This window comes from Bos mutus, chromosome 12 (assembly GCF_027580195.1).
Source record: "Bos mutus isolate GX-2022 chromosome 12, NWIPB_WYAK_1.1, whole genome shotgun sequence".
Classification (NCBI taxonomy): Eukaryota; Metazoa; Chordata; class Mammalia; order Artiodactyla; family Bovidae; genus Bos; species Bos mutus.
In genome coordinates, this window is record NC_091628.1 from 70,230,119 (window position 1) to 70,257,751 (window position 27,633).

A 27,633-nucleotide genomic window follows, 5' to 3' on the forward strand; every position below is an offset into this window, starting at 1 on the left:
GATGGTTTACCTTCTTTATTTCACTTTGCATTACTATTTTGTAGATTCAGAAAACATCTGTTGCAAAACTCTGCAATCCAATCTCTTAAGGCAAGTATCCATTCCTAAATGCAGAGATGGGGTCCGGATGCATGTTGAGAAACTGGAAATGTTTAAGACAAGGATGAGAGGAAAGACTTACTCTAAGACAAAGGGGAACTGGGACTAGTCTGGAATCATGTACTGTGGTCTGACATAGACGTCTCTAACATCATGTCACTTTCATTCATTTCAATTTCAAAGGTTTCTTCCAAGGAAGGTCTGGAATCTGGGGTTTTCCTTGAGGTTTCTAGTGGTGCAAGCCCTGCTTCTTCCACAGTCTGTTTTTCTACTTCAAATTCCCTGAAATCCCACGGAGGTGAAATAATGTTTTTTAATGTCTTCATTGTATGCACATCGAAATCATAACATTTTAGTTTGTCTTTGATATCTGCTCCTAGAAAGACAGACACACCACAGTAAGAACAACACAGAAAATCCCATGTGTCATTTCCAGCAATACATAACACTGCTCTATCATTTGGGTCGCATGTCCTTGTAAGAGCACATGCATAGCTAATGAAAATGTTCCCATGTCTCTCTGCCCCATGGGTCTTTATGATGAAGGCAGACTATGGGGAAGGCTCCCAGAAGCACAGGCAGGCTCAGCTCCAGGGCTTCAGCAGCCGCCTCCTACCCTCAAAGGAGTCAGCACCAACAGGAGCCTGTGGGCAGGACCTCCTCAGCAGCTGCAGATGGAGAACTCCTGGCTGGCACTTGGCCAGAGTACAGTCACAAGTCCCAGGCCCAGAGAAACACACTGATTTTCCACAAATCAAAATTTTAAGAATAATGGATGGGCCACGGAGAGGCCCAGCTCTATCAGGGCTTCCCAGGTGGCACTACTGGTAAAGAATCTGCCTGCCAATGCAGGGGAACCAAGAGACGCTGGCTCAATCCCCAGGTGGGGAAGATCCCCTGGAGGAGGAAATGGCAACCCACTCCAGTATTCTTGCCTGGAAAACCCCATGGACAGAGAAGCATGGCAGGTTGCTCCATGGGGTCACAAAGAGGCGGACACGACTAAAGTGTCTTAGCACAGGTTCAACTATTCTGACGTGAACAACTTGACAGTTTTACAGGCTTCAAACTAATAGCTTTCAGTAACAGATGTCTTGACAGATAACACACAAGTCTGCTAAAGATAAAAACAGCACAGCATGGCAGTTACAGTTAATAACACCCTTTTACATATTCAGAAGTTGCTGAGAGTTTACCTTGTAAGTTCTCATTTCAAGAAAAAAATGTTTCTGTGTTGTGACAGATGTTACCTAGACCTACTGTGGTGGTGATTTTACAATGCAGATATTAAATCATTATGCTGTACACCCGAATGTAACGTAACATTATATGTTCAATAAAATAACATGTAATGAACCACCTTAGAAATCTCCTTTTGTAAGACCTCTACGAGGGCAGGCAAACATCCATTCTAATACTGGGTCTCCAGACATTTTTTAATAGTTTTCATTCATGCATTTATTCTGGGCTGTGCTGGGTCTGCACTGCTGCACAGGCTCTTCTCTGGTTGTGGAGGGCGTGCCTCTCACCGCAGCGGCTGCTCCTGTGGCGGACCACGGGCTCTGGGAGCGCAGGCTTCAGTAGTCGCGTCTCCCATGCTCTGCTAGAGCGCCAGCTCAGTCGTTGCAAATGGGCTTAGGGGCTCCAAATGAATAAACTACCCGTGGCATGTGGGACCTTCCTGGATCAGGGATTGAACCCGTGACTCACTGTGATGAAAAGAATGTGATAGAAATGGTTTTGTGCAAACTGTAGCCTACAGGGGGCCCTGAAACTTTAGTTCTTCTGCCTCAGGCCCTGAGACCACCATGCTATAAAGAAGCCTGGGGTAAAGACCCACGGAGGGGCCCAGCTCTGTCAGTGGTTCCCCTGTGCATGATACCATCTTAGACCGCCAGCCCTGCCAAGTGAAAGCCCAGCACACAAGTCACCACCCAACCTGAGGGCTGTGGGAAACGGCATGCCTCTGCTGGCCAGAGCTGCGCACTGGGCAACAACAGGCCTGTTTAACTTCAGCAAACGTGTTGTTAAACGGTTTACCAGAGAGTCTGACCTATTTATAATCCAGCAATAACAACATGCGAGAGTCCCAGCTGCTCTGCGCCGTCGCCAACCCCAGGTACTACCAGTACTTGTTTCTTCTCGCCGTTCTGGCAGGTTATAGCGATGCCTCATCATGGCTTTTATCCACTCTCCTGGTAAGTAATGACACCGAGCACCTTCATTTGCTTGTAATTCTCTGAATATCCTCTTTGGTGAAACTCCTGTTCAAGTATTTTGCCCATTTTTGATGACACTTTTTCTTACTGTAGGATTATGTGTAGGATTTTTTGCATATAGACAAGCTCCTTGATGAATGTATATGTTGTAAGGGACCTCTCTTGGTCTCTAGTGTGCCTGTTTGCTCTCAAGTTTTTAATTTTATTGAAGCCTACTTTAACACTTTTTCCCCTTAGGCTTTTACATCCTGTTAGAGAAGTCTTCGCCCCCCAAGATCTCAGGAAGCAACCTCACTGCAGCATTCTTTCCTTTACAGTGTTCCTGACTAAGGGCCACAACTCCACACCAACTTACCTCTGCAGTTCTTGCTGTTGTTCACTCAGTCGTGCCCAACTCCTTGTGACCCACGAACCGAAGCCAGGCTTCTCTGTCCATCACTGTTTCCCTGAGTCTCCTCAAACTCATGTCCACTGAGTAAGTGACGCCATCCAAGCATCTCATCCTCTGTCACCCCCTTCTCCTCTTGCGCTAAATTCTTCCCAGCATCAGGGTCTTTTCCAACAACTCCATACCAACTTACCTTATGACTTGCTAATCATTTATAAAAATTTGAAAAATTACATAGCATTGAAATGTGAACATAAGGCAATTTAACAGTCCACTGAAGTGCCAAGATTAACATGCTATACTCTGCATTGTAAAACAATAAAGCATTTACTTATTAGAAAAACCCCTCAAGATTTCTCAGTTATGCAGATAGACTGACTCTTGTGTATCACCCATGTTCTAAATGGCATTTTGCATAAAGCGAGTACTTGACTTTACAGTGAATGGATACATAGAAAGTGAATATAGCAAGTACTTGACTTTACAGTGAACGGATACACAGAAAGTGAAAGTGAAAGCAAGTCAAAGTGAGGTCGCTCAGTCCTGCCGACTCTTTGCAACCCCAGGGACTGCAGCCCACCAGGCTCCTCCGTCCATGGGATTTTCCAGGCAAGAATACTGGAGTGGGTTGCCATTTCCTTCTCCTGGGTTGGGGATCTTCCCAACCCAGGGACTGAACCCAGGTCTCCCGCACTGCGGGCAGACAGACGCTTTACCCTCTGAGCCACTAGGGAAGCCATGAATCATTAATCCCCACATGCTCTTCCATTGAAATAAATGGAGTTTCTTGATACTACTATAGCAAGAATGATCAGACAAATAAACTTAGAATTTATATGAGAATCTGAGACACCTAAACAGAGATATACAACGATCTAAGATATGGACTACAACATCAATAAGAACAATTATAATCTTACCAATATAAGCTTCAGAATCACCAATGTACATTTCAATGCAATGACCAAGCATTGTAACAGAAAATGTATCATCTCGCCTAAGACCAAGGGCCTGCAGAGAAGATTCAGCCTGGTTATTACAAGAAAATCTGTTTCTTTCTGATTGACTTAAAGCGTTGCCATGGATCTCATTTCTAAATATTCCAGGGAACTCAGGATAGCAGTGAAAGGAGGTTGTTATACAGACAACATGAGTGGCTATCGTAACTGCTGAAACTGGATGATGGGTATGTAGCGTGTCATTACACTATTTCAATCTTTTATGTTTGAAATGCTGCCCTCCAGAAGGATTTTTAAAAAGCCCGCGAAACCTTCTGTATTAATTAAAACACAGAAAAGAAATACATTATGTAACACTTAAATATAGACATTTGAAAGGTCACAAAAACTAGAAAACCTGCTTAGTCCACACTCCTGCTCAACAAGTATCTGGTCATCTCGGTGGTACTTCAGGACTTCATCTTCCCTGAAATCTCTAACCAACCCTTGCAAACCAGTTACAAATCTATCATTCACTAATGTAACTTTGAAATGTTGTATTTTCTCATATTTTATCTTTTTCTCCAAATACAGTTATTTCATCAATTTGAAGACCCACGTTTTTTCAAATTCTAGCATCTGAACTTTGGAAGTCTTTCAACAGGTGGCTTCTTATTACTGCTGTCAGCTGGTCTCACTGTGGTGAGCACGCCTGTGTCAGCAGTGTGGGCCTGGCGGCCACATGAGTAATACAGACTAGACCACATACCACCTGAAGAATGCCCAAAGGAAGCAATGAGTTGTGGGCATTATCCAGAAACGTTCTGGTACACTTTCTGGCACAGCCAGTGCCACTAGCTGGGAAACACCTGAGTGGGGAATGTGTACTGGCATGTGGACACAATTTTGGGGAAAACAGGAATATTGATCACTTGGTACAAAAGTGACTTAGAACCAAACTCTGAACGTGAAGAACTGAATATCCTAACAATTTCACTTGTATCTTCTTTTATGTAGATAACAGAGTGCTCCCTGACAAAAATCTATGCCCTAATATGTCCAAAAGAGAACTTTTTCTAAGCAAACAAAAAAACCAAAGTGACAGGAAAGACTTAAAGTTTAAATGGCAGCATAAGTTTTGATATAATCTTTTTGCTTTCTAATTACTAACGGTGGCTTAGATTTGATGAAATACTGCATATGGATTAAGGAGAGAGCCTGTTCCAATGACGAATGCAGCAGTTCTGCTCATGTTGGGCAATTACTTTTAAGTCATAAATAGAAAGACTGGACTTCCCAAAGGGCTCCCTAGACGTGCACCCAGCTCAGCTGCGCTGACAGATACTCAGGTAAGGCTCACATCTGAGAACTGTACGACAACTCATACACTTTTCTCTGCAAAGAAAAGAGTAAAATCCAAGGTTGCCTGAAGAATTTTAAAACGTACATTTTAAATTGCACTTCTCTGAAATAAGAAAACATTGCCTAGAAAAGATGTTTCAAACAAGTGGTAACTCTCAATCAGATTTAAAGTTCTTGGTACAAACGAAAGACGTACGGTGTGGAAATAGTCCACAGCGTTCTCAAAGTTGCCCATCAGACTGTGAATATAGCCGATGGCGGAGTAGGTGGATGCGTTCTGAGGGATTAACACCAGGGCCTGCCGGTGGTAGTCCAAGGCCTCAGCATACTTCCTATGAGGAGGGAGAACAGAAGAGAGAAGCAGTCAGTGGGTACAGCGGGTTTTCCTGGATGGGCACACACAGAAACACCTCCCTATATTAGAGTCATGGTCTACGTGGCAATGCCCCTCACATCCACTGTGCATCCACTTCAGTCTGTCTCCCAGCCAAGTGCAGACAGTTCCACAGGGCCACCAGTTGAATCCCACCCTTGACTCTTGGGCCTAGCCCTGGCCCCATCATGCAGCAAGGCCTCTGTTAGGTGAAGGCAAGCTTCCCATGCCAGGGGTGGTTAAAGGAACTAAATGGTTTTGCTTTAAGGTCCACAGGAGTCACCTGGAGTAGCATTTCCCCAAATTTTCTAGAATACTTGCTCTATAGAAACCCTGGTGACAAAAGGTTTCGTGCACAATAATGTTTGGGAAATGCTGCAGTTCATCATGCATAGTAAAGACTGCAAGATATCCTGAAAAACCTGCTAACTTCTGAGTAACTTCAAGGTTATCAAACTTATTTAACCAAAGAGTCTCTTTCTCAATTATGATCTAATATCATACCAGTTATCACTCTGTGAAACTGGCATCTAGAGGAAAGCAGTGGATTAGGATACGAATATGGCTTTAATTAGGTGCTACTGTCCTAATTCTTCTAAAGTAATTTTGAACAGTTAAGCATTTAATCCAAGAATACAGAAGTTATTACTATTCTCAATATATTTCTAAAATAAAAGTATACTAACAAAGGTAATAAAAACATTTCTTCAGTTGCTTGCTATATCTGAAGAACCAAGTACAAGAAAACTAAAGGATCTCAAAAATATGGAAATAGAAAAAAAAAACTATGGAAACAGCTACACAAAATTAAGTAAAATTTTAGTCACAAAGAAAATTTCTGAAAAATGCTTTACTTCACTTACTTAAGTTTTCTGCACACATGGCCCAAGTTGTTCAACAAAGGTTCCCATTTGTCAACTGTCACCTAAAACAAAGCACATCAGACCACGACTCACAAGCGGCTCCGCCCTGCCAGTCCGCACGGCAGGACCTCGCCTGTCTGCGGGTATCCCCTGGTGCTCCCACAGCACTGAGCCAGGGTTAGTGGCTTCTCCATCTTTCCCACTGGAGGACACTTTCTGAGGTTCATTTTATCAGCACAATTTTGTCAAAGAGCCCATCTATGCCTCAAATGTTCAAATTCTGTACCTCCAGCCCAGAATTCTCCATCTGCCTAGTACATGTTTCTACTTAGAAATCTCACAAGCACTTCAAATCCAACAAGTCATATGCTAACCTTATCCTCTCTCCCGTCATCCCAGCTCAGTAACATCACCCCTCTGAGTGCCCCACTCACGTCCATGCCATCCCCGACCCAACCCCTCCAGGAACCACCTGCTTATCAGACTCCTCCCAGAGCTCCACCCCACCACTGACAAGTCTTGTCTGACCATGCCGCCCCTATGAGAGCTGCTCCTGTCCCACCACCATCTCAAGACGAGGTGCAAACTCTCACGTCCTTTCAAGGCCCCTGGAGACCCACATTTCGCCCTCCTGCCCTGTTTCTTGATGTTCTCTGTGAACTCAAAACCCAAGCCATACTGAAGTTTTGCACATTCCCTTTGCAATACCTGAAATGCCCTGCTCCCTACTTCTGCCTGGCCAGCCGTCCACCCTTTAGGACTGAAGTGCATTTCCTTGAACCCAGAAGGCCATCCTGACCCACCCACTAGTCTGTGTCGGTTCCTTTATTCCCTCAATCACAGCCCTTCCTGTGCACTGCATTGTTACTGCCAATTTATATCTGCACTGATCTAAGAGCAGGCAATATCGGGCCAGTTCTCTGTTGCCTACCAGCTCAGAGCTCAGGACACAGCTGACAGGCAGCCGTGAGTCAGGACCAAGTGAATCAGCAGACCTGACCACACCCTCTAACTCCCCTGAGCCCAGCTCTGGGAGGCACTGCCCACGTCAAAGAAACAAATCCTCTATGATTCTTAGGCGCAAACTGCTTTCCTGCAGCTACTCTTGACATCTGCAACAAAGTCACACAGTTATCTTTGCCTCCTCATAAAACTTTTTAATGGGTACTTGGAAAGTTTAATAGTACTGTGCTTTTGCATTTAAACCATTACTTTAAATATCTGCAAGAACACAAAGTGCCTTCAAATCATCAAAGTTATAATTTCAATTTCAACTGTGCTTTGCAACAGTGCATGTCAAACTTCTCTGTGCATGAGAATTGCCTGGAAGTCTTGCTAAAACTGCAGATTCGGGTTTGGCAGACACAAGGTTCTGCGCTTCTAACAAGCTCCCAACTGATGCCGATGCACTGCTCCAGCCTGAGTGGCAAGATCCTAAGGTATTCAACACTTTGAAAATGGGCAGGGTCACAAGTGCAGCCCTGTGTTAACAGAAATACATACATCATCCAGACCACCCGGGACTGAACTGCGGACGACCCGCTTATACACAAACGTGCAGACACACAGAATACGGTGTTCTTAAGTTCATGTGACAAGAGGCCAAAGTAAGCAAGGCTGTGTCTACAGGGACAAGTAAGCTGTCACCGGGTAGGGAGCCCAGGGGAGCTCTGTCTGTCTCCTCAGTAAAAAGAAACTGACAGCTGAGGAAGATGTGTGTTGTGGGTAAATGTTCCTGTGGGCCGGAACAGAATGACACGGGAAGTGGTAACAGAACAGAATACGACAACATGGGTGTGAATAAAAAGAATCAGGACACAAAGAGCAACAACATGCAAACCTCTGACCTACAGAAGTGCACAGGGCCCAAAGCTGCCACGTTTAATGTAATATCAGTGTTCACATCCGAGAGAGCTGGAAGCACAAAATCACGCATCTCCCAGGAACCAGAGCCTGGTTACAGATCTGAACATATCTTAAATACCAGGTAGGGAAGAACAACAACAGGTCTAATTTTAATTACACCTGGCCCTGTTCCTGCAGAAAGGGGACCTGTTGCTACAGGTACCCGTTCATCAAAAAGAAAGGACAAGTCAGACATGACAGTGCCCACCCCCTTCCGGGATCATCACATACTCTCCCCACTGAACCATCATCGAATGCATTCCAATTACACCCACAGATCAAAACTAGAGCCTCCGAAGAAGCAGACAGCCAACTGCCCTCTCACACTCTTTTTTCACCACGTACCAGGATAAGTCAAATACTGACACACATCTGCGATGATAAATATTAGGCTAATACATACTAGGCAAGACAGATACTATTTTCTTCACTCAATACTAAACATATTTATGAGTGTGTCTGTATTTACAGATATTATATAGAATACCTCATTCCCAATTGCTTTAATTTTTTCCAAAGCATCGAGAAACCATTTTTCTGCTGTTTTCCATCTAAAATAGAGGGGAGGGAAAAAGTTGTAGTTTATTCAAAATTAGCACATATAAACATTTTAAAAATATGTGAATTATCTTCTTCTAATAATAAAAATGAGATAAACATGTGTAATTAGTTTTTTAAAATTCAAGGGAGACAAATGATTACTTTTATGGCATTACCTTCACAAGAGCTCAGTACTTGGGAGATAGAGCATATTCTCATTACTCTCAGTAATCAGGTTCTACAAAGACTGTGAACAGCACTTTCGCCAACACGGAACCACCGCTCCCGGTGGGAGAACCACGCCCTCTGCTCGCAGGTTCACCAGCTGCTCAGAGCACCTGTTTCCACACGCTGCAGTGTGGCACCATCTTACTTAATGCATACTGCTGGTTCACGAACACTGAACTCACAGCAAAAGCACTGTGACTGCCGCCTGCACAGAGCTCGTCTAACCCCACACTCTATTCAAGGCATGTCTCGGCCCTCCTGCACTTAGGACACGAGCAGCACTCCGGCATTCTGCTTGGGGGTCATGTTAAACTGTGAAATAACCAAGAAAAGCACAAGCGGGAGGGGGGCGACGGAGGGGCCCAAAATAGACTCCAACTAAACTGACTGCATGAAATCATCACTACACATTATTTTAAGAGGCTCCAAACTCATAAAGACTAGATAACCCAGTTCTTAGAATACACACCAATGCCACAAAGAACACTACACTGGTACTAATTTACTGGTTTAAAATGTACGCGTAGTTTAGTGTAAAGGATCACAGGCAGTTCTTTCAGTGTGACACCGAACTGCCTGTTCTGTAAACATCCAGAGCAACAGCAAGCCTCAGCCACTGACCAGGAAACTCAGAGGCTGGGCCAACCTAATTGGTTAACTTTTGGATTAACTGTAACTGAAAGGGAAACATTTTTGTTTCAAAATTGTGAGAAATCTTTCTCAAATGTATGAATCCAATTCCTGGTCAACAAAGAGATGACAAGGGATTCTGCAGTGCCTCCAGGCCACCCTGTAGTGTCCAGGCCTGGACCTAAGAGCTTGTGCCAGCCCACAGTGAAGGGGATCAAAACCCGGGTGTAGTATTTTTAAAGACTTCCAAGGTAATGGTGGCTATTTCTTTTTAACTGTCCACCTCCTTCTAAAATAAGACATCTATTAAGAGTCACTGGCCAGTTAAGGTTAAACTCTAGTGATCAAGGTTTTGCTCTGTTTACAAAAAGGAACAAAAGGGCTCCCATGGGTACTTACTCTCCATTTTGAAATGCAACCACTCCAACCTCGTGCATAACAAAAGGGTCTTCTGGCGCGATGCTTAGAGCTTGGCCAAAGAATCTTTCAGCCAATTTTGAGTTATTGGTCAATCCATATTCTAATCCAATATAAAGCATTGGCAAGTGACACCTAAAAGTATTGGAAAAGTTCACATATTCAACACTCACAACTTTAGAATTCATATTTTCAAAGCCTGTCTGCAAAATTACTTTTACATACCAAAAAGAGCACTTAGCTTTTTTCTAACACTTCATTTACTAATATTTAATAAGTATCTAATAAGCTTTTAGAATAATCAGCTGCCACTTCTAGAATCTATCAGCAACCTATTTACCCATATTTTCCATTATTCTACAGTAAAAAGACAGAAACAAAACCCTTGTAAAGCACAAGGGCAGGTCCCATGTGTTCGCATCCATGCCCCCAGCCAAGACTATGTTCCTCTCACTGACTCAGCAACACAGACCCCTCATGGCTGTGCTCAGTCCCCGCTCCCACTATGGAACCAGCCCTGCCCTCAAGTGGACTTCCACTGCATCGGTTATTAGCAGTTCTTCGCTAAAGAGCTTGGAATACGTCATGTTCCATTCTCATAGCCTCTGACTAGGCAGAGGAACTAATTTCCTTGAACTTTATCTCTTCATGCTGTCAGACAGTGGTCACAGTAAGAGGACCCTTCCCTGAAGGTGGTCGGACAGTGTCAGTGAGCACCGACCGCCCGGGCTCCACTCCAGAGTCACAGCTGAAGTTACAACCGCGCTGCCTACAGAAGTGCCACCAAGAGCCTCCACACACACACATGCAGGAGTATCGGGCAATCACTGACCCCAGACAGGAATTCAAATCCACATAAAAAACAGAGCGCCAATAAAGGTGATTACATTTCACCTTTCTTCTCTTGACTGACAGGCCTAACGTATACAGGACTGTAATGTTTACCGTTAACAGCACCAATGAGGTGGAGGGAGCAAAAGCTGCCTGGGAGTAAGGAAGCACGGCTGACAGTGTCTGAGGAAAAGCACGCGACACCGAGCGCGTCTGCAGTGAGAAAGTACGGAACCCTGGAGCAAGGAAGAGACAGCAGACAGCACTGGAGTAAGGACACGTGGAGTAAGGAGTCGTGAAGCAAGAAGCAATGTGTCCTGGAATAAGCAAGTGACACTGGACAGTACCTTGGAGTGAGGAAGTACTGAGTCCTGGAGTAAGACAGCAACACCAGAGAGTACCTCAAATTCATAGGAACAAATGAAGAGAACTTGGAACAGTAAAAAAAGGTCGATGTAACAAACAACACAAATATACACCTGCTCTCCTTCTCACAGCTTCTTTGAAAAACTTTACACACTGAAACCATTACAACAACGGATAACAGAGAATCTGCTGTTTGCAGATCTGCCCAACCAGAAATACTAACGGGAGTCCTCAGGCTGAAAAAAAAGACACTTAGACAGTAACTCAAATCCAAAGGGAAAAACAATTTGGACAAAATAACCACATAGGTAAGGATAAGACAGTATAAATGTATTTCTGTTTGCAGCTCTTCTTGAACTTGACCTACTGAAATTAAGTTGGTGTCATAAAGTAAGAAACACATTTGGTTTTGTCCCTGGTTGCTGGCACAGACCTCCTAAAAGCCTGGGGAGTCCCTGAGTGAGAGGTGTGTCCTTTGTCATGTACAACAAGCCCCTCCTGATTACACCCAATTTACATTAATGGGGACTCAGAGCGAGGCTGGTCACCAGAAGACCAGGTGCTGAGAGGACTGGAACTTTCAGCCCCATGCACAGACTTCCTGGTAGGGAGGCTGAAGGCTAAACTCTGGAAACACTCCTGACTGCAAGATCCCAAGAGCTTCCGAGCTGGTGACCACAGCACGGTCCTGAGAGAGCTGGAGGCTGCGTGCACTCCTACCCACGGACCGTGCACTGCCCTTCTCTTCCATTTGGCTCCTTCTGAGTTGTATCATTTATAATAAACAAAACACTTCCCTGAATTCTGTGAGTCATTCCAGCAAATAATCAGACCCGAGGAGGAGCTGTGGGAACCCCTGATTTACAGCCAGTCAGTCAGAAGGACAAGTGACCCAGGACCAGCGTGAGAACTGAACTGACTTGTAGGACTCCACAGGTGTCTGGAGAATCAGAGAACTGGCTGTTAGTGTTGGAAAGTACTCTAGTCAGTAGTCGGTATTAATCCAAAGTAGATTGTTTAAGATGTTCATTGTAACCCCCCAAGATAATGACTAAAACCTCAAAAAATGTACTATATGAAAAAAACAGAATTAAAGTGGTAATTACAAAGGATCTAATCAAAGAAAGAGTAAGGAGAAATAGAAGAAAAAAACATGTAACATATTAAAAAACAGAGCAAAATGGCAAGCCTAAATCCTACCTTATTACTAATTATATTATACACAAACGGATAAAACTCCAACAAAAGGCAAGAAATCAGCAGAATCAATAATAGAACCATGTTCCAACTATTTGCTGTCTACAAGTGACACACTTTAGATTCAAAAGACTCAAGTTGAAACTGAAAAGACTGAAAGAGATACACCATGCAGGTAACAACCAAAATAAGCAGGAATGGCTACACTGAACATTAGATAAAACAAACTCAGACAAAATCTGTTACTAGAAACAACCAAGGATGTTTCACAAAGATAAAAGGCTAAATCCATCAAGAATCTAACAGTAGAGACCCCAAAGCTAGTAGTAAAAACTGCCAGAATTGGAGGGAAAAAGACAATTCAACAGAACAGTTGGAGACTTCAATAAGGATATCAGCTGCCATTTGAAAACATGCTTTACACCACTTCATGGGCATGCAGGACCCACCCGTTTTGGCTAACCAATGGAAATATGAAGAAGGTATCTGCTTTTATGGGATCTGCTTTTATGGGAAAGAAACTTTCCACGACTTCAGCTTATTAAAGGTTTCACAGGAACACTCTACTTGTGACAAGGAGAAACCCACACCCACTTGCAATCATGAATGAAATCACAAGGTGGAGAACCGACAAGAGAAGCCGTGAACAACACTGTGGCCCGGCAGGACTCAGGGCAGGGAGCAGCGCACTGGCGGGAGTGGGGCTCTCGGACACGGGAGGACTGCTATGGAGTGTCCTCTAAGACAGACACGCTAGGTTGTAAAGAACCTCAAGAAACCTAAAACACTGAAATCACAGAGTATGATCTTCAATCACATTGGAATTAGAAATAACTGAAGGAAATGTTGGAAATTCACAAATATCTGGTAATTATACAACACTCTTAAATAACCAATGGCTCAAGAAGTCATAAAGAAAATTTTAACAGATGTATGCAATTTCAAACAATTAACCAAACACAGAGTAAGCTAAGGGAATACAAAGCTATTCTGATGAAGAAGTAAAACGGAGAGGAAAATAATGCTTATCCTGATGAGGTAATGTGAAAATTTAATTTAAAAAGTGCTCGACTGGGAAACATTACAAGTGTTAAATCATATAATTAATTATTGGTTTCGACTCTTGATCAGTAACTAAGAAGTAATTGTTACTTGTTAGTAATAACTATTCTGGGTTTGTGAGCACCCAGAAGAGCAAAATAAAACTAGCAGACTCTAGCATTTGCTCGGAAGAAACAACCCACAGCAAGTTATTATTTGCTGCAGTTTGCCAGACTGACACATTAGGGGTACGTGCGGACACTGAGCCAAGCTTCAGCAAAGCACTGGAAAGCATCTGGCAGTCGTGGTCAACAGGATGGACTGGGTACGAGGACCATTTAGGTGGGTCAGTAACTGGTTGAACAACTGTAATCTGGAGGACTGTACCAGTAATATGTCAGGATCATAGACTGATGTATGTCTCCCCCAAACCCATACCTTAGGCCCCATGCTGGCCTCCAGTGACTACACTCAGAGAGAGGGCCTATGAGGAAATAATAAAGGTCAGATGAGGGTGTAAAGGTGGGGCCCCAACACAGCAGGGCTAGTATCCTACGAGGGACGGCAGACCGAGTTCCCTATGAGGACAGAGTGAGAAGGCAGCCGCCCAAAGGCCAGGACGAGCGCCCTCACCAGGAACCAAACCGGCCGGCCAGCCTCCGAGACGGGAGAAACCTGACTTCTTTTGTTTAAACCACTGTCTGTGGTCTCTGTTATGGCAGCCTGAAAGACTAGGATTCTCAGGGAGCTGTGTCTTTTATAATAGTGTCATGGACAGCTACTTAGATATCAAAGTCATACACAGAAAATGTAATACACTTAAAAAAGCTGGGACCCTAAATAATATAGATGCAGAACTGAGTGCCAGTAAATCAAACCTAACAAATGCAATTCAAGCAACAAGGTAAGGTAGCTAACTTGCACTGAGTGCTTTCTGTGTGTCAGAAACTGATCCCAGTCTGTAACTAGAATTTTCTTCATCACTCCTCAGTCAGCCTAGGCCTAAGTGTTGCTGTTGCTCCTATTTCTCAGGAGGTGAGTAACTGGCCAAGATCAGCAGGCACCCTGGCACTCCCACCACCTCCCCATCAGAGGTAAGGCTGTGGTCAGCAGCAGCAGCAGCAGCCCACACGAGAGAACGGGGCAAAGTGAAACCAGTGCAGACCTAAAAAGAGTCAACAGGAAGAACAGCAGTACTCTGCTCCGCAAAGCAACATACTGTTAGGGCTCAGTTAGTATCAAAACATTTAACACGGACATGAATTCACAGCCCTGGCAGGCTCAGTCCTGAATCTGAATCATTAAAGAAGCCACATAGACACCTTCTGCACAGCAGCAGGATACGAGCAGCCTCCCGGCTCACGGCCTGGCCACTGCTGTATGAGCACATGAGACAGCTTCCGCCCTCCTCCGCTCCCTCAGCCAGCGTGAGCACGCCCCTCTGTGCCGGTCAGGATAAACTACTCGGCAAAGTCACGCCAGCTGTCTTCCCTCTCGCCCCCAGAGCTACTTCACAAGTGTAAGCTACTAACGAGACACACTACGCTTTAGCAACCCAGTGGCCGAGACGGTGATAACGAAATCCCACTTGCTGCATCAGCCTGTCCCGCGCACCCTTTCATCAGCTGCGCTGCGGTGAAGTAGGCGGCCATCGCTTGGTCATGCTCACTCTCGACTGCAAACGAATGCCCGTACGCGATCCATGCCGGCCCGTAGGTCTTCTCCAGCGTCGTAGCTTTGCTAAAAGATGAAATTTCATTCATGTGTGTAATGTTTAAAGTTGTTAGGTTAATTTTATGGAAGTTGACTATTTCAAGGACATCAGAATTATGTTAATGAAAGCTGTCAATGTATTAAACACTAATGTAACACTGTGTTAATTCACTTGAAATAAAATAATGCTTAATAGTACAAGCAAAATTTTAAGTAATTTTAGGAGAGGTCCACAACTTCCTAGGTATATAGTGGAACCCATTAGCGTTCTGCATAGACTTTATAAACATTACTTGACCCAGGAGCTTCATTTCAAAGTGGAGGAGATAACCAGCGGCAGAAGCAACCTTTTAATGAAGGCCTGCTATGCACCATCTAACCCTGGTAACTTTCAGGGTTATTTATGTTTTAAGGGTTAAGTATATCGAGGATGGAAAGATTAAGTGACAGCCTACAGATGGTTCGATGGACAGGACTACATAGTTTTACAGTCTTCAACTAGGTGACCCACAATGAGCAATAAAGACAGCATATCACAAAACATGAAAAATATAAAGGACGAGATTCCCACTTTCTTAGCATTTTATTTTCTAAGATTTCTTTTACCCAGATGCTCCCTGTTTCACATAGAATTCATCACTGAATAAGCGCAGTAAATCAAAGCAGCACAGCCCAAGCGAACTGCTGTAACACGAATCATCCTGCTCCCAAAAACACAAGCACGTGTCCCTGAAGTGCTTAACACTCAGCAAACCGAGCGCTCTCCCTAGCGCAGGCTCCTCTCCTGTCACCTCAGCTTCTTAACAGTCCTGGCACACAGATGCATCACTCCCCATTTCACGGCAGAGGGAGGATCAGGGGAATGAACTCTCCCAAGGAATCATACCTAGTAAGTGGCAGCATGGGGTCTAGCAATCAAAGCTGGGTCCAAAGTTTATGAACTTTACCACAGATCCGTTTTCTATTCCGTTCACATGGAGGAAGTCACAGGTATTACTAGAGCTTTTTCTGTACTTGAGTAATTGAATAACACTGGTTAAGCAGCTGGACTGGGCTGCATGGAACTCCTCAAGCTAATACCACAGCAGATCCTTAGGTAAACCTGTTCACTTTGCCAAGCATTCTGATTTAAGTATTTTTTATTTATTTATTTAGGCTGCACAGCGTGGCATGTGCGATCTCAGTTCCCACACCCCGCGTTGAACATGTGCCCTTGTAGTGGAAGCAGAGTCTTAACCGCTGGACCACCAGGCACGTCCCCAGGAATACTGTTCTACAGTCACATTTAGTGACCCTGACCTCGGAGTTTCATGTAATTTCACAATTAAAAAAGTCCTCATAGTAAGAGGTTAATACTATCTCTGTAAATAACAAACTCCCAAAATATTTCATATTATTCCCTATTCATATTTATTCTCATTTATAAATAAAAATTTAAATACATCATAAGCCCCTTGAAGACAAGGTCTATACCACTGACTACTTTTATCTCCCCTTCCCTCTACAGCATCTTATAAAGAGCAGGGAACACAATGGATACAACTGAATAAAATCTGGAGAAAACACCTTCTTTCATACTGCTTTTAAAGTACTACAAGTTACTATATTAAGGCAGATGACGAAGAAATTACTTCCTGTAGGTTCACTACTACAGAGGGAGGAAGACAGTAAGTTCATACCTGAGATATCTTCTGGCATGTTCATTTTTATGACCAACCATGAGATAATAGCATCCCACTGCAAACCAAGACACCTAAAAAGTTTAAAATGCACCATGACCAAAGGCACATAACCTTGCACTGGGAATCAGCAACAAGTCAGATGTCCAGCACACACTCATTCACGACAGAACCTTCTCTACACAGGCTGTCTACGAAAGGTCCCGGGTGAAGACAGACCAGACTCTCGACAGCTGCTGCTCCAGGTGCCTCCCACCGTATTCCTGCAGCATCTGAAGCACGAGGCCCCAGCTTGGGTCTACAGACTCCACCTCGTTAGCTAACTTCTCCTGCACTGACTTCTCCACTTTATAAACGGTTTCCACTATGGGGTGCAGATTCTTCTCAGAGATTTAAACCCTGACTCCTGACTTTTGTCTTTAAACACATAGTTTCTGATTCCATTTTCAATTTCTATGTTTTTGTTCTGATCCATGACAGTTTGGAAGACACAATGATTCACTCAGTGCATAATTCAGTAAGTTATCATACATGCAACAGGAGAAATACCAAGCAGGTATTAACATTGCTTATGAGAGATATACGGCTTTCACTTTTAGTATTTACTTTTTCTGTATGTTAAATATTTTAAAATGATAAGCATATATTATTCCTATAATCATAAAAATAAAGATTTTTAAGTTATATACTAAAAAATACTTTTGTGATTTGAAAAAGTGAACACTGCTTCTAATGATCATAACCATTAGAAGATTCTGCTCCAACAACTTAAAATAAAACATCTGTATCAACTTAAATTTAGCCTCTATCTAAACACTAGTTAAGTATTTTCTTAAAGTTTAAGTAAGAAAAAATTACTATAAGGAAAAAAAGTTTATATTTACTTACAGGATTACTAGGATATAAATCCACCAATTTATGAGAAAGATAGAAAAGTTCTACATTAGAGAAAAAGAAAAAAAAAAGAATAAAATTATTCATAGCAAATGGAATTTTAAGATATGAGTTTCCCCCAGTTACAACTCTTTACAACGATATACACTGTGTTCTCGCAGCAGTGATTTTATACTTTTCTTTCTTCCTAGACACAAAATTCATTTACCTGATGCAACACAGAAACTCCACGAGCAGTCACTGGCTGTCATTTACTCCCCACCCCACACCTGGTACTAAGTGGGCAGGCAGCACTCAGAGGGCCTAGAAGCCTGGACGAGCAGCACATGACAGAGCACTTCACGTGCTTGGGTTGCTTCAAAGGGCCTCGCCTGTCTTAAAGCCCACGTCTCTTACTCCAGGGGCCTATCACAGACCATCTCAACCACCCACAACCAGGTTGGCTGACCAACCTCTCCAGTTTATCGCATCAGCAAGGTGAGTTCCTCCTGAGTGACACAAAGACCAGGCTGGCTAGAGCGCCTGCACCCGCAGCCACTTGCAGGAGACGCGATGCTGCAGGTCCACGGATGGTACTCGGAGCAGCAAGCCTAGAGCTGGAGTGCCTGGCTACCCTTCTTGACAGAGCTGATCATTCAGTTTAAAAGATTTAAGGGCAAATATAGTCCAAACTCTAAATGTTTCTGAAATGTTAAAATATGGAAAACATTAAAACTCTGCCCCCTTACAATTTCTAAAGTTACTGACTCTTGCCATATCAGCTTTCTTATGGATTTTACAAGAAAAAGAAAAAGGCAAACCACCACCCAACACTCTAAAGTTATGACATCTTGGAACACAAATTACATTTAAAAAAGGAAGCAGAAAGTAGGGATAAAGGAAGCGTGTCCTGCTGCCATGACGAGACAGACCACTGGTCAGTCTGACGGGCGCTTCTTCCCCTAGCTGTCACCTGCAGTTGCAATTACCCAGGACTCGAGAGAGAAAATTTCCAGTTACAGAATATTTTTGTTATAAAAATTCTTAGTTTTAAAATAGTCTTACCATTTGCTTTATTCAGCTCTACAAGTGTTCCTATATGTACAGGTAAACAATTCGCATGGAAAGGATCTTTTTCCATCACTCTGAAAGTTAAAGCAGCACATTATGTATGTAGGTACAAACAGTTTGTAACAGCACTCATTACAATTAGCTATGTTTATTTAAACAGTCATTTCCACATTACACACAATACTGTGGGTTGTAATACATTTTTAGTTTCTTAACTCCATTATCCTCAGACTATCTTAGTTAAGGCAATGATTAGGTTATAAATTAAAGTGAAAATCCTGATTTATTCACAAGTAATAAACATCACTACAAACATTTACTTTAAATTAACAAATATAATTTAAGTGGTCTATTTAGAAGGATCAAAAATGATATGAAATATTAAATGAATCCTACTTGTCAATTAAAATCTTTGTGAATTCAAGTCTTTTAAGCAGCCCCAGAGGCAAATGTGAACTATGTACAGAGAAGAACTGACGGTGGGGCAGGAGGCCTGGCAAGCGAGCCTGACGTTCAGTCCCTGTGGGGTTTTATTCCTCTCTACTGCAACAAAGAATCGACTTTATAAAGCACGTGCCAGGATGGGATTCCCAAACTTGCACATTATCGCTGGGGATGGACACGGACACTCCCGAGTTAATGACACGAAGCAACAAATGTGCGCACGCCTCTGTCTGTAGACTGCTCTTCTGAGCCAACACCCGCTCTGTACTCTGCAAAGGCGCACCCATCAGTCGACATCATTCAGAAAGCATATCCCACACACTGCTCATGTAAAGCGGGCTATACTCTACGTTCCTGCACAAAAGTAAGTGGATGTACTTACACAGAAGTCAGCTTGTAGCACATTTTAAAATCACAGTTATAATAATGTCTTTCAGCTAAAGACACGACCACATCCAGATTCTCCTGCAAACCATCTACAGACGCAGGGATGACAGTTTCACTAGGCTTATTATACTGAAACAGAGGAACGCAAACATGGCTCAGTGGGAAGCACGGAAGGCACACTCAACCTGACCCGAGTGTTTCAATGTCTAACACACGACAGGTGCGACACTCTCGAACTTCCAACTGCAAGTGTTACCAACACTCCTTTCACAAGTCTGATTCTCTTCTCACTTTTATCACAGAATTCCATGGTAGGAAGTATTTTACAAAGTAGAAGTACAGGAAACATAAGAAAAAACCCTCATTTTCACACATCATCCCATTATCTAACAGTTTCATCTTTTAAAAGTAAGAGTTGTAGAGTATGAGAGAGTCATTGATTTAGAAACTAACATTATTAAAAAGTTGGCAGGAAAAGAAAAAAAAAATAAAAGTAAGAGTTGTTCCTGGGAGAAAGACATATTTTTGAAAGCTTTGTTAGGAATCATATTATTTAAAATAACCTATGTGTATTCCTGCAAATGTGCTAAACTAATAAAAATTAATGTTTAAATTCTTAACCCATAAAATAGAGACCAAATTTAAAGAAAGAAATACGATACTTATATAGAGCAAATACTAACTTGATATTTTAATTTACCTTTTTCAACTTGTTCTCAAACAGAAAACGTAGCAATTCCTGTTCTTCAGTGCAGAGCTTGCTAAGAGGTAGTGATTCAAGAAGTTCTTTTTCTAAAAAATATTAACAAAAAAAGAATGTCCTCAGTAATTATGGTGAAAAAAATCAGCAACAAAAATTATTCTTCTATAACTCTTGGTCTAAGCATACAGAAGTCAAAAGAAAACAACAAGATCAAATGTACTACAGAAAACTAAGACCCAGGTGATGAGAACCATGCAACAGCTGTGCGCGAACCTTCAGGCAACTCTAGTCACCCTCAGGCTTGAGCGTCACCCCCAGCCTCAGCACGACGGACTCTGCGGGGACAATCTCTGCCGTGCTGGCTGTCCTCTGCCCTCTACCCACAGGATTCCACAGGCAACCTCCAACCCCCACCCTGACCTGCCCCCAAGCTGAGACAGTCAGACTCTCCCCAGACACTGCCGAATGTCCCCCAGGGGACAAAACCACAGGCTGAGAGCTCATCAGGCCAAAATATGTCTGAGTCCTGTTGACACACCTCCACCTTCTCTGCGTCTCTCGTTCAGGCACCTCGCACCACTGGCCACACACTCGGTCAATGGCTCTCAGCCCGTGTGTCACCTTAGAACCACCTGATGCCAGGCTCCCACCACAGATTCTGACTTGACTGGTCAGGAGTCGGGACCTGCACACTGAATATTTGTCAAACTCCTCGGGGTTTAAAGTGCAGCCGTGTTGGGAATCACTGAATCAGACCCTGAATTCTTACACAACCTCAAGTCATCAAGAGGCTGACTGCAAGAAGTACTTCCCAATACTGTATTTTGCAAAATGCTTCACGTCTGAAGACATGAAGGAAGCGAACAGGTTTATTTAAAACCTGTACATAGCCTGCTATTGAGTCTATAAGTTTCAGAAAAACAAACAATATTAATTCTGCTAAACATAAAAACACCTGGGTTTCCAAACCTTCTTGGGCTGTCAACATATGGTGGGACGTTAACAGATCAAATGCTTCAAAGCAATACACGTCAAGCTTCAAAGCTTCTTTATAGCTATAGGTAGCGAGGGTTCGGTTGTCTAGAGCATCATAGATTTTTCCTCGTAAAAGACAAATGGAACTCTTTATCTGTTGGAAAAATAAGTCACATACTAAGTCAATACTACTGAAAGTAATTTTGATCAAAAATCATATGCTGTCCGAAGGCGAAGACTTTTTTTTTAATATCTAAAAGGATTCACTCCATCTCAGTGTCAGACACAATACACATTAACAGAAACATAAAACAAAGTAAAACTGCTGGCACCTACCTTCCCGAGGCTCCCTCACGTCAACAAACCTTTATGACTCGGTTATGCGTCGATGCTACTTTGTTCATACTTGTTCTGCCTCCAAGACGGCAGAACAGCTCACAGAGCACACACACGCCGAGTCAACATGAAGAGAGCCTGACGGTGCGTCTCAGGGACGAACCTGAGGAAGCACTAGAGAACTGGCAGCAGCGCAGCACGGGTCAGGAGCTTGGCCTTCGGGACCCGGAGAGAGGCGAGCTCCAGTCCCAGCTGTGATGCTCCCAAGTGGCCTTGGACCACGCTCCAGCTGCTCACGCCTCAGTCCCCCCCCATCTAACTCACAGGCGCTGTAAGGGTCGGAGGTGGTACCATCCAGCGGCAGCACATGGTAAGCAGCTCACACAGTAGCCACCTCACTACTACCAGTAACAAAAGGATGGAGAAACCAGATTTATGTTCTAGATTTGAACCTCAAAAAACAAATAAGTGAGCTTAAAGGTTGTCCAGAGATGCCATTAGGCTTCTCAGGTGGCTTAAATAAACTGCCTGCCAATGCAGGAGACGGGGGCTCTATTCCTGGGTGGGGAAGACCCCCTGGAGAAGGAAACAGCAACCCACTCCAGTCATCTTGCCTGGAAAATTCCCTGGACAGAGAAGCCTGACGGACTACAGTCCACGGGGTCGCAAAAGACAGGACACAACTGAGCGCCTGAGCACACATGCATGCAGAGACGCCACTAACTGGAAATGGGATGAAGGAGACTCATCATAAAATCACAATTAAAAACAGTAGAGGACATTATGGGAGAATCTTAGACCTATGCAGTATCTGTGAGTTATTAAAAAAACATAAACTCAATAAAATAAATACTGCATTAAAAATAAATCATGCATTTCTTAGCAGTTAATGTATAAGAGGTCCAAAAGTAATAATCCTCAACTCGCTCGTCAACGCATTTCCTCACACAAAAAACAATGTGTTTCTTCAAAAAAAAAAAAAAAACCTAAGAATGTTTAGTATTCTTACCACTATACGGTGAAGAGCAGAGTAACCAAGTTCCTGCACAGATATGTTACAAAGAGTAACTGGGATATGAAGGAATTGGTGGCTAACAGCTAAGTGATATAGGGTCTCTTGCTGAAATTTAAAAAAAAAAAGTTCTCAAAGTGATTATGGTAAGGATTGTACAGCTCAGTAAATATACTAAAACCCAATGTACTATGCACTTCTGAAGAATGAACTGCATGTTATGTGAATTACATTTCAAGACAGTTGTTTAAAAAAAGAATAACAGTCCAGATTAGTAATCTGGCTGTGAATGTTATCTATTACATTACATTATATAATCTCTGCCAGCAGGAATTTGCAATTTCAGGCAGGTATGAAGTACACAAACTGAAATACAGAAAATAACACAAATAGTAACATCAAACCACTTCCTGGAAAGAACAAGGTTTCTTGCTGCTGCTGCTAAGTCACTTCGTCAAACACAGTTAAGAAGGGAAAAGTGGGAAGGAATTTAAAACATCAAAGTTGAAAAGAAAGACCTTAAGTTTGCCTATTTCAGATTCAAGCATCTAAGGACACAATAACAACTTCTAATGGCTCAGAAATGTCTTAAAATCTTTTCGGGTTGGGAAAATCAAGTAAGTTGGCAACCCAACTATTTTAAGACGATCATACTGAAGTAAAAGAAGGTGATTTATATTTGCCCTCTCCTGTGGGCAATTCTTACTGATGTCACTGAAACTTCTTACTGTATTACTTACTGAGGACTGTGACATTTCCCAGTCACTGGAGGGGTCTTTCAAGCCACTTTCATCCTTCAAACATTTCTCAAACAGCCGTTTGTTGATCGGCTCCTCCATGTCAAGAATATCAAGAGCCTGCTGATGTTCTTTCGCAGCAAACTATATTAAAAACAGACACAGCCTTTGTCACTTATGACTTCTGATACTAAATAAACACAGTCACTGAAGATTTTAAAAGGTCATGAATACTGTACCCACTCATTACTTAAATTTAAAATTTAAAGTAGAATTTTCTTCATGCACATCAGCTTTTAGTAAATGGAGAATCAGTATACTGAATTCTCACTCTCATGTGAGGGATACAAAGATTCACAGCATTAAACCTTTACCAAATAACCAGAGCAATACTTACATGGCATCTAGCTGCAAGGTAGCGACATGCTTCGTACAACTAGAAAAGAAATTAATCTATCAAAAAAGTGATCAAGATAACATGCATCTTCGATCGAAAAGAAAAGTATAACAAAAAAGAGATCAAAGTTATTTTCATGATTCCTCTTCTACTCTCACAGAGAAAAAAAGTCTTTTTAACTCATATTCATCATGAACCTACTGTTTGCCAAGCACCAAGGATTCAAAAAGGAATAAGGACTTGCCTCAAGGAGGTTGTAACAAGGGAGACATAAGTACACCACATAGTTTCTTTTATAAGCTATGAAAGAATCGCATGAAAAAATACTAGCCAGTTGAATAAGGAAACCCCCTCCGGGGGAGAAGGTAACTTGGGAGTTGGTCAGCATCCCAGCACTGAGTGTGAGCAACTGTCACCCGTCTCAGGAGCTGCGAGCAGCGAGCATGACTGGACACACACTCCACGCACTGACGGTGGTGGTGGCTACGTGACAACTGGAGAGAAATCACAAAACACCTGGGGGGGCGTCCATGACTGCATCTGACTTTATGAGTTAAAGTCGCTCAGTCGTGTCCAACTCTTTGCAACCCCATGGACTATACAGTCCATGGAATCCTCTAGGCCAGAATACTGGAGTGGGTAGCCTTTCCCTTCTCCAGGGCAATCTTCCCAACCCAGGGATTGAACTCAGGTCTCCTGCATTGCAGGTGGATTCTTTACCAGCTGAGCCACTAGGGAATCCTGTAGGTACTAGGAAAGCACTGAGAAAGCGCTGAGTGGTACTGTGAGAGATGTAATCAGATCTGTTTTAGGAAGACCACCCTGTGAGAGTTTAAAGGATGAACTGGAGACAAGGAAAGGGGTGTGGGAAAGATGTTACTGAACAAAAGAGAGAGGCTAAAACAACAAACAGACAAATTACAGGCCTGATGTGCAGAGTGGTAATCAGACAGAAAGGAACAGCCAATACTTTCAGAGCTATTTAGAAAAGTGTTGTCAAAACTTAGTGACTGGATGGGGGGTGGGGGTGGCAGGAGGGAAAAACAAAGTGACCTGAGTTAGGAATAAGAGCATTTCTCTTTGACTTTCCTGGCGATTCCAACGCAAGGGACATGGGTTCCATCCCTGTTCAGGGAACTAAGCTTCCGCATGCCTCATGCTGAGACCAAAAAGAAACATGAAAAGAAACACAAGAAATTTCTCTTTACATTTCATAAGAGAAACTGAATCCTTCAAAATATTCTTCAAAGTATGTTCACATAAAAAGAACATATACCTAAAATACTAACCTAACAACATTTTTAACACCTTTGGACTCACTCACTTTGTCCAGTTTCCGAGACCGAAGTGCATGAGCCGCCCTGTGATACTGGGCTGTCAGGTAAAGACACTGGGCCAACCAGTAAATGTCCCGGGGGTCCTCTGGAGGGAAAGTCACATAAAGGGTCAAAGGTGCGAGGTGAAGTAGAAAGTTCTTTTAAGGATAGAGAAATCAGAAAAATAGAATTTGTCACTTACCATGAGAGAGTGAAGCTACTTTATCTGCCCAAAACAGAGCACTCTGATACTGTTGCTGCATCATAAAAAGAAAAAGCAGTAATTACCCTGTTCTTTCAACAGTTTTACACAGATAGCTAGTATTACTAGAAGGTTTTAATGCTATATAACACACCAACATCTCAATACAGTATTTTTTTTAATGTATAGTATCAATCGTATCTCTGTATTCTATCGCAGGTGAGTTTTAGTTCCGTGGAAGACTGTTGACATACAATTTAAGAAGGCAGATTTTTTAAAAAATTTGTACTCTGCAGAAGTACCTCAGCAGGTATTTAAGGACGTGGCTGATTAAGTGATCGCCAGCGAGGCTCTCAGTCTTTGCCTCAGGCCTCCTAGATGCGAACCTGGAACTCCGCTGCCAGTCAATGTGGGAGGAGGGATGCTCTGGCAGGGTCACAGATCTGCCCAACCTTAGTGCCTGGAAGGCTGAAAGCAGGCCTGTCCCCTTCCTCGCCCAGAGCCAGAGGAAAAGTGCTCCGGAAGAATTTGGTTAACTCATCTGACTTAAGGCAAACCAAAATACAGCGTTCTGAATGTTGCAAACAACCAGCAACAATATTTCACATTCAACTCCTAACAGTTCACACTGAACAGGCTTTTCTCTCCCCTTCTTGGTTTCCAATTTATTGGGACCACATATATTTTACAAAGACTAGGTGACATCGTAGACTAAAGGGATGCTGCTGATTCTGGAAATACGTCTTTCCTTAAACACTGATGCTCATTCAAGCGAAGGGAAGGGAGAGGAGGTGTAGTTAACACGAACTTTTTAAAGTACTGATTTTGACATTAGAAGTTTGTCTTTATCATTATTCACTTAAACTTGCCCAAATAAGGACAACCAAGCTTTAAACGTTTTCTATTTACTAGCGAAGTTCACAGGCCACCCCTCGACTTGCGCTCAGTAGGAAGCGTGTGCTGAACTGGCCGGACCGGGCTCGGGGTCGCCGACCCGTGCCGGGCTCTCGGAGACGCCCGTCGCCCAGCGCTCCCCGGCCTGCCGGCCGCAGAGGGCCGGCGCTCGACGCTCCCTCCAGGGCTCCGGCCCGAACCAAAGCCCAGGGCCGCATGGCCGCGCGCCGCCAGGACCGCGTCTCCAGAGCCCCGCCAGCGTCCCCGGCCGACCCCACCTGGTCCAGGTACTGCCGGACACGCTTCCGCAGCCGCTCCAGGTTCATGGCTGCGGGGCCGGGCCCGGCGCGCTCGCCGCGTCCCGCTGCCCACCAGGCAGACCTGGGCCCGCGCCCGGCGCCCGCGCCAACGCCACTGGACCGCGCGCGGAGCCCGGGAACTTCCGCTCCCGGCTGGCCCCGCCCCGGAAGCCCTGTGCAAAGGAGTCCCCTCTGGAGCCGGAAACGGGCGTCGCGCCGTGGGTTCCGAGGCGTTCCTCGCCCTTTCGGTAGCCAGGGCTCTCTTTCGGACTGCTACGTTGTTTTCTGTATCGTCCGGTTTTTACAAGAATTCTGATGTCCGTTTAGGCGGAATCCCCCGCTCTTTACCCTCCTTATCCACTGCAATCTCCCAGGTGATGTCTGATCACCTTGGCCTGCCTTCAGGGAGAGCTCCGTGAGGTCCGAGGTCTGCTCCCAGTCCTTTTCCTCCGGTTGACCCACACGAGCTCCTTGGCTGCGCCTTCCCACTCGCGTGTGCTGCGTCGAGTTAAACCGTTTCCTCCTCGCTGCAAATTTCCATCGCAGAGGTCCTTGTACCCGTGTTGACAGTTTCCCACCTTTGAATAAAACCTTACAGCGCCTTAAGGAATGTAATTTGAATTTTTTTTTTTTCTTTAACATCATTCAAATGAAATATCCAAAAGAGGCCAATCGATAGAGATAGAGAATTGAGAGTAGTTGTCAGGGGCTGGAGTGAGGGATGGGGTTTCTTTTAGAGTGATGATAATGATCTAAAATGGATTGTCGTGGCTGCTGCATAGCTCCGTGAATAAACTGAAAGCCATAACCTCTACACTTTCAACTTTATGGTGTGTGAAAGATATTTCAATAAAGTTGCCTTTAAAAGCTCATCTTTGACAATTTGCAAAAAGAAACTATTTGACAAATAGGTTTTCCATACTGTGCATGACATGGTGCCAGCAGTAGCTGTGCAAAGATGAGAAAGTCCTATGCTTACTTGAGAGCAATGTCTGTACATGTAATATGTTCGGTCTAGTAGAGGGAAACAGATGAGTAAATATCTAAGTGCAAAGAGCAAAGATGCACTCAGGAAGGAGTGGAGGGACTAACAGGGAATGGTCAGTACTAACAAAGTCAGAAATCAAGTGACATGTAAGCAATTGGAGTGGAGGTGATGTAAGCTGAACCTTTCTTCCCCATAGTGAAGTTCAACTTT

At 43.5% G+C, this 27,633-nt stretch overlaps 1 protein-coding gene across 1 annotated transcript; it reads right to left on the reverse strand.

Moving 5' to 3' along the window:
- CDC16 (cell division cycle 16) lies at positions 1 to 26,589 on the reverse strand. The gene is made up of 18 exons (XM_070380669.1): positions 26,415 to 26,589; positions 25,243 to 25,297; positions 25,049 to 25,146; positions 23,725 to 23,763; positions 23,331 to 23,471; positions 21,237 to 21,396; positions 20,265 to 20,356; positions 19,560 to 19,693; positions 18,728 to 18,807; positions 17,678 to 17,727; positions 16,790 to 16,863; positions 15,012 to 15,137; positions 9,945 to 10,097; positions 8,635 to 8,698; positions 6,243 to 6,304; positions 5,203 to 5,338; positions 3,627 to 3,717; positions 1 to 475 (listed from the first exon to the last, which is right to left on the reverse strand). Exons 1-18 carry the CDS (start codon positions 26,460 to 26,462, stop codon positions 216 to 218), a joined length of 1,863 nt encoding a protein of 620 aa, XP_070236770.1. The 5' UTR covers positions 26,463 to 26,589; the 3' UTR covers positions 1 to 215.
- Positions 26,590 to 27,633: the final 1,044 nt, after the last annotated feature.